This window comes from Perissodus microlepis, chromosome 15 (assembly GCF_051167445.1).
Source record: "Perissodus microlepis isolate ML-2025 ecotype Zambia chromosome 15, ASM5116744v1, whole genome shotgun sequence".
Taxonomy (NCBI): Eukaryota; Metazoa; Chordata; class Actinopteri; order Cichliformes; family Cichlidae; genus Perissodus; species Perissodus microlepis.
The window spans coordinates 33,805,875-33,826,697 of NC_140475.1; the positions used below are offsets into that span (position 1 = coordinate 33,805,875).

The window sequence follows — 20,823 nt, forward strand, 5'->3', positions numbered from 1 at the left end:
CAAAATACAGACATTCATGTTTATGTTAGGGAAGACCAGTGAACATTTCAGTCTTTTATCTTTAATAGGTTTGGAAATATTCATGTTCCAACATTGCCTCAGATTTCAAAGTGTGAAAAAACAAACCAAAGAATTTGGACCATAACATTTTATGCAAATGGCCCATGATGATTTCAGATGGAATGACCCTAATTAACCAGGTTGGGCTTTGAAACCTTGAAAACACCAATAGTCCAGTTCCAGTGCCATATCTTAGAAATATATATATATATATATAAAAGAAAGAACCCTACGACTAATATTTCCAAAACTGTTTCATGGTTAAATATTATCCTTCCATGAAAAGAGTTTGCTTCTATTAACAATCTCCTCTTTGCATATCCTTTTAAAATATACCCTCATTTGCAATCAACACCACATACATGCTGATGTCATGCTTTATTTTATTTAATGCAAAATGAAAAAGAAAAAGAAAAATGACACTACATGTTCAGCCACATGTTGAATGAGGGCACAGCGTCTGACGAAACAAAAACAAAGTCATCATAGTGAATAAATTGCTCACATGAACACACTGTACACTATCATTACAGTTTAAATAATAATCTTCTTTTTAACCTTGGCCTTAAAACAGCCAAATGCAGGCAGACCGAGCTTTTTGCTGACACATCCTTCCAGTAAAGAACATTGAAACACTTCTTCCCCCAGTCGTACTAGATTACAATTTCAAAAACACGTACATGTCTCTTTTGGTCATAAATACCCCCCACCCGTCCCACGCCCCCAGTTAAAAACAAAGCACCACGTTGGCAGATTTATTTTTTGGGGGGGGAAATCGTACCTGCAAATGGTGTTGGATTTGACATTCAGTGGCAAAAGTAACACAACGCTGACGCTGGTTAAACCAAATGGCGAGACTCTACCCGTATGCAGCAACAAGGATCTACCTATTCTGCCTCGCATTATTGTGTGAATTTCATCCTAGTGTTAATAGAAAAAAAATAAATCTAGCAAAATTACAATGTTACTATAAATTCACAACGTGCTGCATTTATAGATGATGGACAAAAATGCTGCTAACACACACGCTTTAGTTGTTCAGGTTGAACCCGTTTCTGTGGTGAAAAAGACGCATAGATATGTTGAAAATGACACAAACACTTCATAATGTGGCCTTTTTAATAAACTGGGAGAAACTACTTATTTTAATGCATCACTTACCTTGTAAATAACAGAACATATCTTTTGCAACTATGAGAAATCTAGCATGTGCTATATTCTAGCTATTCTTACTTAATTTTGGTGGGCCAAAAGTGGCTTATAGCTGGGTGCAGATATGATAATAAAGAGTCTGAGTGTGCATCTTGAATTTAATGTTAACATTTCATCGTGACATAAAGAGAAATACTTTGTAGGTGTCATTATAGCCTGGATATCAGTCCTGATCCCAGTGGCCAGGAGTGTGATTGTACAATATCTTAGTACACTGCAAAGAACCCTACAAGTTGTAGTCGGCAGCATTTCATAATAAAAAATAAATAATACTGAGGAGTTTCATTTGTTCACAAACCTGCTGTGAACCAGCAGCGAGGTGATCTACAACACTGGTTCCCGATCTTTTGGGCTGAAGCAATGCAAATAAACCAGAAAACTGACATTGTACTCGACAGCACAAACTGTCTGCACGTGTCCTGACCTACAGGTTGAGAACCAGTGATCTACAGTAACGTCCTGCATTCATTAAAATCACTTCCTCAAAAACAGGGGTTCTGAAAAAGCTGGAACCGCTTTGCTTTGTTGAGCTGAACACACATATCCTGTGTGGCTAACGCTAGCTGTATGCAGTCAGGTTTTTTTTGGCCCTTTGGAGTTTACGTACTTTAATGTACAAACTTTTACTCACACAGGTGAGAAAAGAAAAAAGAGGCTTCTTCCAAATACAAAAGAGGCTGTTGCTTTACACTCACTCTTACACTAAAACAAAACGTGCGTAAGGCCACACTTCAACAGGGTAGAGCGAACAAAAGTCAATCTATACGTGAATTGAAAACATTCAGAGCTTCAGTGTACGGAGTAAAATGTCCCGGCATTCATACTGTCTCCTTTTTTTTTCTTTTAATGTTTGGCACATAGAGAACGAAAACATCAGTCACACGCGCTCTCACACAATGTCTCAAATCTCTTTTTCAAACACAGACATGATTACGTTTACATCATTCCTCGACAGTGTCGTACATTCCAGCTGTTCGTGATCTTTAAAGTCTTATCACTTCTGGTCCGAATATGAAGGATAAATAAGGACGGGAATGCAATGAGGAGAACGAACAAAACAAAAGATAAATACGCATTCATCTAACTGGCATTGCAGGTGTTTGAATCTTCATGGATATGTACAGTGAAGTGCTAACCGAGACTGGTTATGTTCAAAGAAAGAAAATGAAATGTTCGGGGTATCAAGTCCCATTAGGACTGGGCAGGCACTACTTTTTTAGGGGTGGCTGGCTTCTTGGTTTGCCAGAGGTGGTTGTGGATTGTCACTGCGTCCACGCTGGCTGACATGGTCTTAGCTGGTATCTGACTGAACTGCTTCTTGTCTGAGTTGTACTTGTAGAGGCCATCGATCATCTTGCGTGTGATGCTCTTGGGGCCGATGCCCGTCAGCTTGTTGATCTCTTCAGTCTCGGGGCAATAAGTGTAGAGAGCGCGAAACTGGCATCCGGCATCTCGGAACAAAACCAAGAAGTTGTTGGCTTCTGATTTCTCCATTTCCTGTCAAGATCAGATAAGCAGGTGACATATGCTTAAGGACACTTGATGTGCCATGTAGATATTTTTTCCTATTTATAAATCTGTGACTTAAAATATCAACAGGATATACAGCTTACAAAACACTGATGATACATGAATTGTGAAGTGGCTATGATCTCTGCAGAGATTATGCCAAATGCTGCATAACTAATCAGATAGTGCCTTACAGTGCGAATGGATAATGAAACATACTGCAAAGGCAAGCCAAGAGTTACTCAAGGCAAAGAAATGGGATAGTCTTCAAAAGGTTTGCACTACAATCACATCTTGATTGTTTCAAATCCACTGTGATGGTGTACAGAGGTAAATCTACAAAAACTCTGTGTCTCTGAATTTAAAGACCACTTTATATGAAAATGTACACTAAACATACACCTCAAAGAGAGTCAAAGGTCCCATGTCAGTTTTAGTGCAACTGTAAGTATAGTTATGAAGGACATGTACCTCCAAAATCTTGTTCTTTTGCCCCTCGTTGACCTTCCCTGCAAGGCAGCAGTGTGCCAGAGCATTTTGGATGATGTGCTTGTTAGATTTGGCGCTGGGCTCCTTGTACAGCCTCGGTCCTGAAAGAAAAACGGAGGCAGGGAGATCAGGATGGGACTGTTGCCATAGCAACCACTCCAGTGATGTCAAAGGAAAGACTTGTTTGCTTGGTTTTACTTTTTCTGCTGCTGAATTGTGTATGACGATTGCTAAGGGTAGGGTTACCAGTTAGTCTGACAGAGGAATGTGAGCTATTTGAATCAGAAACAACTGTTTATATCACTACTTTGAACTGCAATCAGTACAAAAGGAAACCCTGCTTCAGACAATGAGATCAAGATAAAAAATAAAAAAAACTAAAAACAAATCTCCAATGGATAGAACAAAGATCTAATTTGTTGTGAATATTTGCCACTTTTAATATGTGTCTATAAACTAAGACGTGCACTGAGTTAACCTACCAGTGTACTCTGTATTTGATGTAACAGAAGAGGTGGTGGATCCATTTTCCCAGTCCTTTTCTCCATTCCTGCTGCTGGAGCGACTGGGGGACAGGAAACCATCAGCAGAGTCAGGCCTAGAAAACACACACACACACACACACACACACGCACACACACACACAACACACACACACAACACACACACACACACACACACACACACACACACACACACACACACACACACACACACAGAGCGTTAGTTTACCTCTCTGGATGTGTGCTGATCCTGAACACTCAGCACAGCATACTGCAGGCACTGCTATTCAGTTCAGTTTGGTCATCAAAAGAAAGGACTTGGTTTGGGTTTTAGCTGTGTGACAAAGTCACGATAACCAGGGCAGCAGCAAAGCTTGCAAGCGCAGGCAGTGAATACAGTTTGGTGCATTAAGCTCAGTAAAAAAGGTCAGATACGTTTTTGTGCAGGATTTGGCATTTACTTGCTCTCACTGTAAGACTCTTTGCATTTGGAGTATTTTAACTTCACAATATTAAATCAAATGCTGCTTTTTACATGGACACCACCAAATTACATGATCTGTGCCATGCATTTGTAAATATAAGCAAAGAAAATGCAAAGTAAGAGCAATTAGGCCAACTTGTGCAACTAAACTGACCATATTAACAAGTCATTTCAGCTTTCTTTGAATAAAAAAATGTGTTTATGACTTGATAAGATGGATGCTCTACCTCGGGTGTGCATTGGGTTTGTCAAGCAGTGGTTCTGAATAAATCACCTGGTGTTTTATCAGACGTAAATGACCAAAGCAGGTGTGGACATTGGTGAGAACAGCACAGCAGAAGGGTAAGCAGGAAAGAAAAAAGTGATTGTTTTGTGATGGTGATACTGAAGGAAGCATAGCGGACCTGCTTTGAAGTTAGTTATGAGTGTCTTAACAAAAAAACATTTGCTTTTGCTTAAAGTGCTTACTCAATCCCTAACAAAACCCATTGTGGTCTAAAGGGTTTTCAGTGCAGGATTGGGCTCAGGACAGCATGAATTGCCTTTAAGATTTCACCGTCAACCAGAAAAACTAACCTTCTCCTTCTCAGTTTAGGAGAGCCCAGAAAGTAGAAGAGACCGCTAGAGGCTAAACTAGAACTTCTGACGTGTGAAACAACATGAAAGGAAAGCGTTAAAAGGGAAGACTGAGAGAAAACAGGAAAAATGTTAGATCTGAGAGTTAGAGTTAGTCTGCTGGTCCAATTAAATGCACATCACGGCAGGTGTGAAGGATAAAACTCCTACTGTAACACCGGAGAGCACTTCAGCACATGCTCTGCCTGAGAAGGCAGTGCGAGTTTACTCTGTACTATATATCCGGCATGGATTTAAGGCTCTTACAGCAAGTAGAAAAGGTTAAAACAGTAAAATTATTTACTGCTGAATGGAACACAAAAATCTAAACCAGGTGTTAAACCTTTGTTTCATTTTGGGGAAAAAAGAACCCAGTAACATCTCACCTTGCTGCTCTCTTCTCAGAGTGAACGCTGTCGTTGTCTCCCAGGTTGAGTGAAGCAAGGGACAAGCTGGAGACTGAAAAGACACGCTGGCGTGAACCTGCATGTGAGATAATCACACGTGGCACAACACGACACGATTACACCACAGCACGAATGAAAACACCACCGGGCTGTCCACGGTGTTTTGTGCCACCTGCAACAGCATTGGAGCCTCAGTGCTGCGACTGAAATGTCTCACAACCACAAATACATGCAAAACCGACTAATATGATGCATAATTAAACACGTATTCAGTAAAATCAGATCATATAATGCTTTTTTAAAAATATACACATATCACACATGCATACACTGATGCTGCTTCCTTCAACGTGAGGTTTTAATTTGTTATTTTAGAATAATTTTTCAGTATACTAATTATTATTATTATTGCATTAATATCAATGCCATATATTAGCTTGATATTTTTACTACATAAAACAGCATTTAAGGAAACATCAGGAAGAAGGCAACGCTCAGCTGGTTGCTTAACACAGTCTAAGGTGGCACAATGCACTGCAGCAGCGAGACACTGATGTGACAGACGAGATGGCATTGACCTCTCTAAGAGATAGTTGGTTACCTGTGGCAGCCCTCACGGGGGTTTTGGGTGAGTCCATGCTGTCGCGATGGATAGACTTCGGTCGCCCTCGCCTCTGTTTGGCCCCTGCCGCGGGTCGAGGTTTAATGACGATGTCCATGTCCTCCATCAGCTTCAGCTGCTTCCTCCGGAGGTACTCCTGCTTGATGAACTCCTTCCTGGCCTTGTCCTCCTCCTTCCTGACACGCTCCTCTTCGGCTTTCAGTCTGAAAAGATGCAGGGATGGAAGGAGAGTTAGCAATAAGATACTTTGAAATGCTAAATTCACCATACAAGAGACAGTTGATCGATTGGTAAATATTGTACTGCACTGCTATTAAAAAGAGACTAGTTATTTGGCAAGATGTTATTAAGCAAATATTGGGATATATTGGGCTTTAGAAAGCTGTGACGTTACTATTACTATCTTGTGATGTTTCATAAATGGACAGAATGAAGAAAATACATGGAAGATAATACAAAATGGAAACAAAAAATATGAGGAAAAAGTAGGAAAAAGATTCTAGTAAAGCATCAAATAAAATCTCGACAAACAAGTTAAAAAAAATTTTCTCAGACGGACACACCGAGCTTCCTCTTTCTTCTGCTCCAGCTCAGCTCCCAGCTGCATCTTCTTCTGCTGGGTCTCCTTTTCCCTTCGCATCCTTTTCTCCAGCAGTGCAGCCCTCTTCTGCGCCATGTTCTCCTCTGCTTTTCCATCCTCCTGTAGGAACACAAGGCAGCTGGGTTAATGTGTGTGTGTGTGAGGTAATGCAAGCTGCTGTGTCAATTTATGAATATTATACGTTTAGCTGTTTATCTGTTTTTCATCAAGCAAAGTTGACCTTCTGTGATTGTGATGCAAATCCAGAGCTGGCAGAACCGAGTGTCATTTTGATACCCAGTAAATCCTTTTTATTGTTGTTTTGTTCAATCTAATCTGATATAATGAAGAGATGACTCTAAACCTGGATTGTGAAAAGGTCAACGTGCTTTTGTAATATTAAATGAGGCATTCAAAAGGGCTTGCAGAAGCCACAGAACAGAGGAATTTCTCAGGGCCAGAAAGAGCACATTCCTTTGAAGGCTTTCTAAACACTTTATTATGCAACTTTGTTTCATGTCCCTGTGGTTAACGCTGTAATATCTGAGTTCAGACTATAAATATAAACACACGTCACAAAATGAATTTGAATTCAGCTGTTTCTAATGGTGGCACAGCAAACTTCTAATGCAACTCAACTACAAATCTGATTCCTGTAGAGGTTAATTCATGTGACCGCTCATTGCTCATCCCTCTGTATCCACCCTCGTTTTCTAGCCGACCCATCTTCAGCCCCGTGTTTCCACAGCTGCGCCTGAATTATTCACAGCAGTCCCAGTTTTGTGACCCACATTGAAGCCCAGACAGCAGTTAGCAGCAGCCTTAGAAGCTATAAAGGGGAAGATAATACTATCCTCAAACAGCATATATCCTGTGCTACTTATCATCTTCACCTAGGAACAAAAACTGTTTCCCTATGAAAACAATCATTTCTGCCCAATTACAAATATGTCTGTAGGTTTTTTAAATTTGTTTTCAACTTAGCGACACGTTTAAATGCCACTCGGGTTGTGCGTGTGTTAATTTTTGTGATTTAGCCTACCTTGAAAAAGAAACCACGGCACAGCTTCTGTTCATCATCTAGGCTTTCCGCATCCCCCTGCTGCATTTCCAGGCTTTCATCCAGAGTTGGATCCTCTAGCGGTTTCACCACTGACAGAGGAACCTCAATCAAACTGCTTTTGGCTTGGCCAGACAATTCTGACTGGAAAGGGATCTCTGTTGGCATCACCGTGAAGGTCTCTACCACAGGGTGGGCTAGAACTTCAGGGAATGTTGACTCTAAAGTAGGTTTGAGCTCTACATCTGACTTCTGAACTTTCTGGTAATCTGTTTCCATGTCAGTGGTCTTGGATTGGTGGGGAGCTTCTGTTTCCTGGGTTTGGGCATTAGTACCTACTTCACTTTGCTCTTTTTTGTTCTGCAGTTTTGGGGAGCTACAGGGGGAGCCGGCTATACCCACAAGCTCTCGCTCTGGGGAAAGGAGGGAATGTGTTTCCTTGTTTTTATCTGCAACTGGAGCGACCGTCTCCAAATTGGCGGTTGCTGGTTTCTCCCCCATGTAAACGAAGGAACTTGCCAGGGGCTGGCAGGGTGAAAATCGCCGTAGCCTTGGGATGCTATCGACAGACTGCGGCGCGGTTAGGACGCGACTGTAGGGGGCCAGCTTGAGCTCGCTGGGTCGAGGGGTGCGAGGATTACGTGAGTGGAAGGACGCAGATTTCCGTTTGATGCTGGTTGGAGAGTGATGGGTGGAACGAGGGGAGTCAGCCGGCGAAGAGGGTCCCGAGGATCGAGTGACGGCTCCGGCTCGACCGTGCTTCTGTGGCGAGGGGTTTGTATGTGGAGGAGGGATGACCCACGCCTGCTGCTGTTTTTGCTCCCTCATGGCCATGATTACTTCTTGCTGCTGAGCCAATCGCTGCATCTCAGTTTGGAGGAAGGCCAAAGAGTGGTTGAGTTTCTCAATTGAACGTGTATACTCTGTGAGATCCACTTCTGTCAGCTGAGCGTGGCTTTGTCCGCCTTCCTCACCTGCACCGGGAGATTTTTGCCAACAGGAAGCCGTGCTGCTTTGCTCTGCCCCGTCAGGTGTGTCTGCCTTGTTCCTCCCAAATTTAAAGGTAGGACTTGTACTTGCTGACTTTCCTTCTCCCTCAGTTTTTCCTCCCTCTTCTCCACTTGCTGCACCGTCACCTTTTCTCTTTACCACGTTTAGGAATGCTGAGTGGCCCATCTTTTGCCGATGCCTTGTGAAAGCTGCCTCCACTTTCTTCTTCTGCGCCTCAATAGCTTTCCGTTTCTCCTCGAGCCTCATCCGCAGCTGCACCATCTCTGTAGCCATGACCTGAGCGGGGTCATTGGGTGGAAGCTGCACAGGTGTGGGTGACAGCTGTGAAATAGGGGGCGGTGTGGTTTGTTGGCGGACTGGGCTGTGCTCAGGGGTCGGGGCCCATGAGACAGATAATGGGAGCCCAAATTCAGAGCCCTCCGGAGTGGTCTTCAGCGAGCTGCAGCTGCCCCTTCCTGAGTCTGGTGCTGATGGATTAAGCTTCTTCATCTTCTGCTCAGCAAAGCTAGTCATCTTTACTGCTGAAGGGGATTTGCTTTGACTGCTCGGGCAGGGGCTCGGCGTGTCCATGTCCAGCTCCATGTTCACAGAGCAGTCTTTCAGAGAGGAATCTTCATCCAGCATGTCCTCTGTTTGGATATGGATGCCAGTGTCCACTTCTGTGGTGTCCGTGGTGCTCAGAGGTCCTTTGGAGTCCACCTCTGACACTGGATCTAAAGCACCAACGCCGGCACCATGTTCCTGACTATGCAGAAAGAAACCATTGTTGATGCCCTCCACTGGTGGCCTGGTTGGGCTTTGGATAATCTGGAGGGCTTCCTCCATGGACGGAGTTGTTTCTGTAACTCCTCTGTGTCCGTTGGAGTACCCTTGCTTGCTCGGCTCCATGCCAGCAAGGCTGTCTGGGCAGCCTTCCTCTTCAATGCCGACACTCTGACCATTCACTGGCTGGAAGGACAGGTTGCGCTTCATTCCACGGGGCATGTGAAGGACCTTGAAACCAGAACCATCATCCGTGCTGACAGACCTGACCATGCCATGTGTGGAGGGAACAGTGGCAGGCGCAGACTCCTCTTTATCAAAGGGGATGTCAAAGGACACACCGTAAGGCCCGGATCTTAACACAAAAGACAAAACAAAAAACAACAAGAAATTGTAATTTAAATTAGCAGATTTGGTTAACAAATGATAAAAGGTTAGACATAAAGAGGGCAATGATAACACTCACCTCTTCTCTTTTGGCCAGGTACCGAGATTGCCATCAACAAAGGACATCGAGGTTGACCTCTTGATCTCTCCTGTAAGACACATATGATGAGTAACAATCACAACAGATTGCTTTTGTATATACTTTGTATGTATTTTCATAAATAAATATAATCACCTGAGTTTCGGGGCTGGGGCCGCAGGGGTAAACTTGAGAACGAGAGAGACAAACATGATGATGGGAACTGAGAATTTTCTGCCACCTGATTTCTTGTCATTGTAACTTGGTGCTAACATACCTGGGTCTTTCAGGGCTTGGGGGCCTTTCCATAAAACTCTTCTTAGTAGCCTTGGAGATGGGGATTACAGGGAAATTCTTCAAGAAGGATGAGGGCTCTGACGTGATAAGACAAATAAAAATGATCGCACTGTGGTTTTTCAATAGACACAATGTAATATTGCATGATCCTTATCTGATTAATTTGTGTATGATTCAGAGAAAAAACATTACCATACTCAGTTACTGCTGCTTCGCTACAAATCGTGACACTAGCATGACTATAGCTACTTTAAATTTAATTGAAACGACATTACATTTTAGGTTAGCTTTCCCTTCATCCATAGTTTACAATGATTTGTGTTTATTGGAATTGTGTATGTTGGAATGAACGTTTGACCATATGGTTGATTATGCATCTTTGTTCGATCATGTACGCTTTAATGTCTGAATTTTATTCAAAACTGTGAAGCAATTTGTGTCTCTTTGAAAAATGCTATACAAATAAAGTTGCAGGGTTAGAATTTCACACTTGCCTGTGCCTTCGGTATCGAGCTTTCTTGGTTTCACAAATGACGGTTTGACCACCTCAAACCACCAAAACAGCTCTGCCATGAACACCAGGTAGTTATTCTGGGGAGGAAAACAAGAGCAAGATTGAAACCATTCAAAACCACGTAAATGCTACAGCACAGAGAATAAAATCCGGATGAGTCCAACACAGCTTCATTCAACTGCATTGTCTGATTTGTCCAGCAGGTGTCTCTGTTAAGCTGAGGTATCATAAACTTGTATTGTACCCAGTGTATATATGACTAATTAGTTGATGGAATATCCTCTTTAAGAGAAACATGCCTCACAGTTCAAACGACTGTAGAGTCATTTACAGGGAAATTATATTTTCTGTGTGTTGGCTCAGGTAATGTAAATGATGCTAAAGCAAATAGTACCAGTGCTAGTCGAGAAGCGATTAAGACATTAACCTCATTTACAAAATAGAGGTCACCTGGATCCAACCTGAATGAGACTGAGAGTCAGAGCTCAAAGGGATTTAACACTGCTGTGCCAGGTCATGTCCACGTTTGAATCGGGTCAACATACACGAGGAGGTGAAACTGCTGGAGGAGAGTGCACTGCGCTGCAAAAAAACATCAATCTTACAAAGTCCCTGACTCAGTATTTCATTCTCCCAAAGCACTGTTGTTTGTTTCCTTATAATAATGGGGAAAAAAGCTTATTCTCTAGAAACATTGCCTTTCTTCTGCTCCCTCTTTCTAAATTCTTTCAATCTGTCACTGTCTTGAAACAAAGAAATGACCAAATAACATGTCTCCAATCCAAACAGATGAGATTCATTTACAGTAATCAATTTATGCTGAATGATCAGGCCAAATTGTACAGTTTTTCTTTATTCACTCACAGACGCACACAAATGCAAATGAGTGGAGTAAAGGACGACCTTGAGGAATCCCACCCTCTACCAGCTCTCAGTCCACGGTCTCCAGACAAAGACAATGGTGCGTACTCCAGCTCTAAAAAAGCCTGACTCAAGTCATGAGCAGCATCTTTCTGTACCAGTCAAACACCAGAGCGCACGTGTCAACTGAAGCACAAAAGCACACCAGGAAGGACGGAGGCAATTAACACCAGCACCCTGGTTGGCTGGAGGGGGGGGGTGTTACTGCAGCATTTCACATGGTTTTGTTTCCCGTCTAATTCACATGCGAGCGTGCAGGGCTGCAAGAAGACGAAAAGGTGTGTCTGCTGCAGAATGCTGCTCTGCTGGTGTGAGAAGCAGTGGAGCACATGGTTAACAAAGTCGTTAGAGTTGAGTAAAGCAAAAAATGATCAACTTCCCATTTTAAATTATTTTTATTCTCCTGATGACTCTGGAATTAAAAAGCAAAGAATGACTAATGAACTCCAAATCAAATAGTGCTGGTTACCTTTTAGGTGTGTTCAGCATGTGAAGCACTCCTCAGAAGAAAGAAAAAGCAGGGGAAAAAAATGACTGAATGAGAAAGAGACAAAGATCTCCTGTCATCCGCCCTTCCCAGATTGGTGCCACCAGCTTACTTGTTCTCTCCTCCCATCTGTTCGCCCGACTACTACTGACACACCAGGTGTGAGTGTTTTTGCTTAATACCCCCAGCCTCAGCACTCACTCACACACACACACACACACACACACACACACACACACACACACACACACACACACACACACACACACACACACACACACTCAGTCTGATCCCTTAAACCAACCACTGCACCACCACCACCACCACACCTATCTCCCCAGTGAATGGCATTACTGCCTCGTGGGTTGCCAGGTCTGCAGCATTGCCAAGTTCCCTGTCTGCTGATTTCAGTGTGTGCCGCTCAGAATGAAGTCAGATTGGTGATTACTAGAAGACTAGAAGATCAGAGCTGAGAGTGGTGGGGTGGGGGAAGCTAATCCACTTTGCGGGTATAGGAATAAACACCCTCCCCCTCCTCCCCTGTATGTGCCACACACATACACAACAGTGAAACATTCAAATGCATAGGAAAATATATACCAACAAAGCCCCTAGAAATGATGTTATCCAGCTCAGCGCACGATGTGGCCTATAGCCACACAGTGAGCATTCAGAGGGAATTAATCTTAAGAGTCACTGGGCCTGAGGGTTGATTAAAGGATCTACGTCCAGCAGCCAGCCAGACAGACTCACTCCAATCTGGAAAAACCACTCTTTGGTCTATCGCCAAGTTTATCAGACAGCTGCCAGACGCCTATTGAAAGACGGTAGGAGAAAACATTTGGATTTTTAGAAGTGATTGCTCAGAGACACGTAGTATCGGACATCATATTACTTCCTGTTACCCTGCCACTCTTTACCTGACAGTGAAGAGAAATTATACTAGACTGCAATGTGTGTTTACTACACCCACGGCTATTATATGTAATCCTGTGTGCCACTTTAGGTCAAAGGAGTAAAAGTGCCATCCTTCAGTGCTGACAGTCAGATCATAAACAAATGACTAATTGAGAATCACGTTGAAGAGGGAGATTATGAATTATTGTAAGTGTGTTAACTGCCTCCTCAGGGCAACCGCAGCATGTCGTGGTACAAAAGGAGCTGGTGAATTTCATTTATCTTCCTTGAGTCCACAGATAGCCACTATGATGTGTGAGGAATTAATTAAACATAGAGCCAGTAAATGGGAGCAGGTTGGGTGATTTAGTGGTCTGGTGTCCATTAGCAAAGAATGGCCTTAGATAATGTATGTGATATATGGCTTTTGGGTTCCTTACAGAAAGGAAGAAAGTGTTTTGCTTCTTACTAAGGTATACTGAACAAAATGTCAAGTCAACCTGTCATCACCATACATGCAAATTTTGTGTACCTTGAGAGGAAAGAGTGCAGACTCTTAATCTTGGAGAGGGCTACATATTTACCAGAAAGAGACCTGGTGTCTGACATGAAGATATCAGGCAGACTAGTTTGGGGGGGGTGTGGGCAATAAATGTTCCCACTGTAACGCTTCATGCTCTTTTCCAATTTTCTGCATCTGATTTCTTAGGAAGACTGATAACATCTATTAAATGATCTTCGCCACACCAGCTAGAGTTGATCATTTAAGCTAAACTGTGGCATCTTCCAGGTTCTCTCTTTACTGCAATCCTATATTCTGATGCACTTTATTGTCACGTGTTATATCTTATGAATTATGACTATTTTAATGTCAATCAATTGAGAAGTGTGTTTTTAACTGTGTTTGGAAACCACCAGCTCTAATCTCCGCTAACCACATCTGGCAGCAGCATTAGCAGAGGGACACTTTCACAGAGGCAAAGTGTGAGTCTATTGTGTATGTTACTGTAACACGTGTGCCCAATCTTGTCATCACTTTCCCAAAGATACTGTCCCATTTACTCTGTTTCCTCGCTCCTTCTCCTTCCTAATTGTTTCAAACTGTGTTATCACACCTTCTTGTCGCTTCTCTCCTATTTCCACTTTTTTCCACATCAACACCTCGTGCACCTCCCCTCCCCTCTAAGCGGAGGCTCATTCTCTGTAATATTGTCTCCATCAGCGTGCCGAGCAACAACATACGACCACTGAGGGTGTGACTCCCTGCAATCTGGGTCAAGGTTACTGAATCTAACTAGTTCTGTGTGTACTCGTGTCTGCCGCGCTGCTTCTCTCAGGCTATTACTGTGCCTGCTGAGACTGCTCTACCCCTCCTGAAATCAGTGTCAGCAAAATGCTGCTAATGGCTGGTTCACAAAGCTTGGTGATTATTTTTTTGACACCATGTTGAAAAGAATGCATGTGCTTTGGGCTGAAATTGATATGTTTCTTTTGCTTTTTCTTTTCTTTTTTCTTTTTTTAGAAATTTTGTGCAAAATAAAGCATGTAAAGGACACTTTCCTCTAAATATGAATACATTTCATTACTTTAAGCATATAATGATACTTTCAATACTTTCTACCTTCATCATTTTGCTGGATTTCAGCTTCAAAACTGCTTTTTTCAGCGTGTTTCCTTTAGATATTAGACATATTTTAGTCAGTTTGGACAGTCCCCTGAGGTTTGTCCTTTCAGTGACCTGTATTGTATGTGTGCTCAGAGCTCTCCTACATCTGAGGACATGCTGAAGTGACAGTCAGGGAAAGTCAAACTTATCCAGACACATCAACTTATTTTTCCCCTGCCCGTGCAGCTCTCGGGCAAAACACACTGAGACTGACACACTAAAAACAAACTCAAGCATGAGAGAGGGAACGTTAGATCAAACCACTGAGCAAACACAAGTGCACTGTGATTGTGGCAACCACTGGCTACAATGGCAATTTGATGATAAATTAGTAGGTATGCAACAGAAACATATATATATATATATATATGTATATGCAGTATGCACACCAGCTGACCAAGTAAACATACTGAAATGTTGTGGATTCAAAGAGAGAGTGGAACATTAGTGAGAGGGTAAAATAAGCTCTTTCCTGTGTGTCTCGAGTGACCTATATATGTTTTTATGGTAACGGCAGAAAAGCAGGGCTGAGCTTAATGTAAAATGCGGACTGTCTCCATGGCACTCCAGCTGCAATACACATTCATACACCAAGAAACCACACACACACAGAGAAACAACAGTGTTATAGACGAGAGAGGACTGAAGGATTTATAAATCAGAAAGGTCTCTGTCAAGAGAAACTAATACTGTCTGAGAAAGGTCAGCAAACATGAGGAGAAACATCATTAGTAAAATTCCTTAAAAGCAGTGGCAACTTTTTAAATGAAATAAACGAGCAAAAGAAAAAAGATGGTTGGAGAAGAAGAAAGAGTAACTAGAGAAGGAAATTAGGAAATGAAGATGAAAAGAAAACAAACAATGGAAAGCAAGTTAAAGGGCAGAAAAATGAACGCATGCATAGACTGTTTGGGGGAAAAGGCTGAGTGGAGCTCTCCAAGCTTGTGGCTGGTGAAGACGGATAGTTTGGACTGAAAGTTTCTTTTCCACAGTGTGACTCACCACACTGGCCTACACTGCTGCACACTTCTCTTGTTTCATTTAGCCTGAATCTAACACCACACGGGGTTCTAATCTGTGTCGGTACAACACTTATGAATAATTTTAAAGTGTTTTGGAAAAAAGTCATCAACTCTGACTGGGACTGACATCGCAAACTAGTGTTTTAAATAGAGCAGGCGGCACTGCGGACAGGGTTTGGACTTTCTGCTAACAGACATTTTTTACTGGGTACCATTCTAACGTTTTAGCAGCTAAAATTCTATTTTTACAACACTGTAATGACTAAGAGTGAAGAATCTGTTTACAGTGAGAACCATGAGACAGCCAAGCAACCAGTAAACCAACAAACCAAAATCAGCATCACAATGCAAGCCTCAGATCACACCACAAACGCAAATGCAGTGCCTAAAAATGTATTCTTACAATCTTATATATTAACTTAAGCAAGTATTTTATTAGACAGTAGTACCTTGACGGTGGAGGAGGCGTAGAGCATGTCTTCCAGGCTGAAGTGGCAGCAGCTGTTCAGGTTGTCTTTGCAGAAGTCTTGTATTAGCTGCAGGTTGTACAGTCGATCAGCCAGACTCATATTCTCCTTCAGGCAAACATCTGGGAGGGCAGAGAGATCCATCAGGTGTCACTGTGACGCAGTACGAATTTGATGATTGAAGTCGGTCTGGTTATAATGCAGACGCCAGTGTTTTCCTTTTTACTGTGCTGACAGTAATATTTAAGATCAGTGATGGAGCACGTTCAGAACAATGCTGTGTCTCTTTTTTAGGAACTGCTGAGGCATTTAAAGTGTAAAGTTTTGTGAACGTCTGCCTGACCAATCAAAACACTCCACAGTAGGCATCAACTGGTGGTTGGACGTAAGGTAATTACATCACATTGGTGATGAAGTGTGTGTAATAGCTGACCAAACACACACAAACACACCCCCGCACTACATACATCCACAGTCATTTATCCAAGCTGAAACAATCACAGGAACAAAAGATCAATCAGGAAACACTGTTCATTTAAACACGGTAAACAACGTTCCCTGATTGATTTTTGTTCCCCTCATTGTTGTCTGTGCGTTTGCATATTTGTCCTGATATTAACTCGGCTCTTTGGCAACATAATGTGATTATCTTGAGTCTATTTTGATGTTTGATCTATTGAATAAACCATTAGCTCTTTCCCTCATAAAGACAACATTTGACGACCTCCCCCTGTACTCTCAATTATGAATTTTGACACCTCAATATGTACCAATAAGATGCATTTTGGGTTTAGTTGTTTGGTCAAATAAGCAATTAACTGCTGGTAGATACATTACTGTCATGTTGTACTTTATTATCAAGCCTCCTTTAACTGCAAATTCCACTGACCCACCCACGCTCCTCATGCTTGTTTCTTACCATCCAGTGGCAGCAGCTGAGGACAGTAAAAGTGCAGCAGTGCACCCAGGGCCGAGCCATCTGTGCTGTCTTTTAGCAGGTTGTCCACTGGGGGGATCCAAGGAACTGGCTGAGTCGAGGCCTGCTCCTTCCTGTAGCGAGCCTGCAGAATGTAAAGTACTATAAAACCAGGCCCTTGAGCAAAATTACCAAGCCTACACCTACAGCAGGTATTAAGCCAAATTCCTCCTGCTGTTTCTTACCGTTTCACTAATGACAGCAGCAAAATTAGGGAAGTATAATGGAGCTTTAAAGCAGCAACAAGCGCTGCAAGGCCTCATTGAATTCACTCATGTATTAAAGTAAGTGAACGGCTCTGGAGCCTTGTTGGAACTGAAAAGGAAAAAGAACTGGCACGAGAATGAAGAGAGCTGCATGATTGAAGTAAGTATCACTGATTATTATTCCAGATGTCATGACGTGACCTTAATTATTTTCTCCTTGTATTACAATGAGCTCTTGTTTATGTGGACCATCTTCATCTTCATACGGATTGAGGAATTACACACAGCTCTGTATGGAAAAACATTGAAATATTGCCATTTCCTTATCAATTTGATATGTATAGTAACTGTGGGAGCTTCTAGATTTCTAAAAGCCAATAATAATCAGTGATTTCCCAAGATTTTATAGTTCAACTTTCCAGTTAGCAATACAAGGAAGCACGTTAGAGACACAAATAATGGCTATATTGACTTTTGTAAACTCAGGCTCATATACAGAACATGGTTAATGATGGACACTCAGATATTAACTGTCATTTACAGCCTACTTTGTCTGCTTTAAATTAAGAAAAGCAATAATCACATGCATACAGCACTTGTAAATCAAAACAGGAGAAGAGAGAAAATATCTGGTTTATATCACAGTGACTGAGTGATGCACACATGACAAAACGATGGCGATCGGACAGAAAGAGCAATGAAAGACAGTCACTCTGGACACAGATGAAAGAGCAGCGCACTGATTAGGTCACTTACAGGCACAAGCTTCATGTACCACTTGGTTGGAGACTGCAGATGCACAGCAAAGGGAAAAGACAAACAGCAACAAAGAAATACCTGTTAGTCAGATTAGTTAGTAATGGGATTAGTATTCCAAGCAAAGACATGACAAACCTGCACTTTTTTCAGAGTGTACAAAAAGACTGTATACAGCAAGCTGTTACTGATTACACATATATTACAGTTGCTTTGGGTTACAGAGTTACCGTGTACTTTCCTCACATCAGCTCGGAGGCTCATTCTTTAAAGATACATGGAAACACTAAACCACGACTATTTTCCACCAGCTGACAGTCGATGTGTTAAACCTCAAATGGAACTTTAGACTTAAGCATCAAATTCCCCTCAAAAACGATCACATTGTATCCTGAAACATTTAACTGAAATTTTAATTGCTCACTTTTACCTCACGTTACCTCAGTGGAAAAAAACAAGTATTACTGTAACCAAACTGTCAGCTATCCAGTGTCACTGTAAGCTGATTCCAAAAAGGAGAGGATTGCCTCAGTTAACAGCTAATTCCCACGCTACGGAGAAGCATCAAAGACCTAAAATGTAAGTGCCACTCAAGAGGTCTGCGAGCCCTCGACTTCAAAGGCACGCAGTGACTCGTGAGAAGATACAGCTGCTTTGTTCTGAAACCCTCAAAAGTAAATATTAATGTCAGCCAGAGGAAAAATAAATATTAAAGACAGCAAAGAGGATGAAAGGATCAATAGTAGCTTTCGAAGATTCTTCTGATTTTATTGGTGCCACAGCTCTCTGAATGATAATTTGATTTGGCTTCTAACCTTCGATAATTCTACTTCCCCTAAGATCACTGACCCGGAACGATTCTTGACCTCAATAAAAGTATCATAAACCCTGCAGTCACATCACCTCTCCAGGCTGAGCGACATCAACAAAAACAACAACAACAAAAAGCTGTACCCAATCCATGACCTCACAAAGTCAGTGCAGGCCAGCAGGCCAACTTCAACATTTGGCTGTCAGTTGGGGAGCACAGCAAACACAGAGATCAGGATTTGATCACTTCTCAGGCTCTCATCAACATTCTATCTCTTTTGGAAAAATTTACTCACAAATCACAAATGTTTGAACTTTTATTTTCTCATTTTAACCCGAGTGTAAGGTTGTGTTTATGAAGAACAAACACAATGACATTTTGCAGCAAGGTAACCAAAACTACTCCAAACCCTGCTGTCCCAGTTTGAGAGCAAGACACAGGAAATGGATGCTGTCTGTATCTAATGTGATGATTTAAGGCTGGTTAGACAGAGAGTAAAATCTCCACCAATCAAACCCCTGGGGAGAGGTACAGTAATGCCCTCTTTTATCATCTTACAGCAAAGCACACACATGCAAGCACCCTTTATTTCTGTATTTAAACACACACCCCACCCAAATTCACCCCAGTCATTCCCCTACTCTCTCTCTCTCTGTGTTACTAGCAAAGTTCATCCTCTCATACAGAGGATGATGTCCGGTTGAGCTGCAGCTCAGCTTTGGCAACTTTAAAGGATTAGTCCTTCCTTCTCTGTCCGGACGTGCCTTTGCAGCTCCCTCCTCTTATTCTCCACCCACCATCACCTCTGAACATAATGCAGTAGGTTGAAATAAAAACACCGTTGCCCTGGTGAGCGTCAGTCTGTGTCTCTCTATGCCTGACTGAGACAGAGGCTGTGTGCGTGACTCACACTGCAGTAATACTGCAAAGACTAAAGGGGGGGGAAGTATTTGGAGGTGGGGAGTGATGGAGGTACAGGGAGAGAATAGATGAATGTGCTAGACATACACACACAAAAAAAATAGTAGCTCTTCTGGGTGTTTTTAACTCTTACTTAAAAATAATAATAATAAAGAAGTAAAAAAACAAACAAACACAAAAAATCCAAAGACTTTTTTAGGCTGAAGGCTGCAAGTGAGAAATACATAGTGCTAAAATGCTCTAACTTTCTGAGTCTTTGACAATCAAAGAAACATGTTTGTATAGATAAAAGAAAAAAGAGGATGAAGAGAGCTTCATACATGGCTTCATCTGCATTTCATGAAATACTAAGAGGCAGAAAAAAAATGGCTGGAATGACAAAGTGAGCTTAAACCTATTCCATCAAGTCTCCTGCTGGCTCAAATTTCACATCTCCTACAATGCAATTCAATTCAATTAGTTTTATTTATAAACCTGAATCACAACAACACCAAGACATTTTATATTGTCTGGGAGGGCCTTCCTCCCATTCTAATTTTAAATATCCTAGGAACCACAAGTAAGCCAGCACTCTGACAGCAAGTGACTTTGGGCACTATGAGAGATTATGGGAGAAATATGCTCTCTGATGCTAGTCCATCAGTACGCTTGCTGCAGTTTCCAGTATTTATCTTTCTGATATCCATATAATAAGTGAAACTTTAACCATAGAAAAACTCTTTTTAAGAAGTTAAATGCAAACATAATGACTGATAAATGTGGACTTCAATTCACCCAAAGGTGTAAAACGGCAGCATCCAATGACTGTGACTTTCTGCGGTGGTTGGACAATGTCATAAGCAGCCATAGGCAAACACAAACACACAACAATCCGCCAAAGCCGCCCAGAGGTGACAAATGATGTTACCAAAAAGCCAGCTCTCCAGCTCGGGGGCCAAACACGCAGACTGTGATGACACTCACATTGACAGAGCAAGTTAAAGCTATTCCGCTTTAAAAAGGGATTTTCTTATACAATAAGCATGACAAAAATCCGATGATGAAATGATGATGTGATGGCACTTTTTCCTTCAACTTCACCAATTAAAGTGTGTGTCATCCT

At 42.0% G+C, this 20,823-nt stretch overlaps 1 protein-coding gene across 5 annotated transcripts in view; it reads right to left on the bottom strand.

Annotated features, from left to right (window-relative positions):
- Positions 1–423: 423 nt before the first annotated feature.
- camsap2a (calmodulin regulated spectrin-associated protein family, member 2a) overlaps positions 424–20,823 on the bottom strand; it is a 43,841-nt gene continuing 23,441 nt past the window's right edge. Inside the window, exons 5-19 of one of the 5 annotated variants that reach the window (XM_084952328.1) lie at positions 17,990–18,022; positions 16,971–17,112; positions 16,034–16,173; positions 10,572–10,668; positions 10,058–10,154; positions 9,937–9,968; positions 9,781–9,850; positions 7,524–9,669; positions 6,465–6,601; positions 5,881–6,104; positions 5,259–5,355; positions 4,834–4,899; positions 3,753–3,868; positions 3,253–3,371; positions 424–2,769 (exon numbers count right to left, since the gene is read on the bottom strand). In XM_084952328.1, the coding sequence (XP_084808454.1) occupies positions 2,464–2,769; positions 3,253–3,371; positions 3,753–3,868; positions 4,834–4,899; positions 5,259–5,355; positions 5,881–6,104; positions 6,465–6,601; positions 7,524–9,669; positions 9,781–9,850; positions 9,937–9,968; positions 10,058–10,154; positions 10,572–10,668; positions 16,034–16,173; positions 16,971–17,112; positions 17,990–18,022 (3,822 nt within the window). In that variant the 3' untranslated portion in view covers positions 424–2,463. The remainder of the gene's footprint in view (positions 2,770–3,252; positions 3,372–3,752; positions 3,869–4,833; positions 4,900–5,258; positions 5,356–5,880; positions 6,105–6,464; positions 6,602–7,523; positions 9,670–9,780; positions 9,851–9,936; positions 9,969–10,057; positions 10,155–10,571; positions 10,669–16,033; positions 16,174–16,970; positions 17,113–17,989; positions 18,023–20,823) is intronic. The other 4 variants (XM_084952326.1, XM_084952325.1, XM_084952327.1 and 1 more) reach the window with 4 other exon arrangements.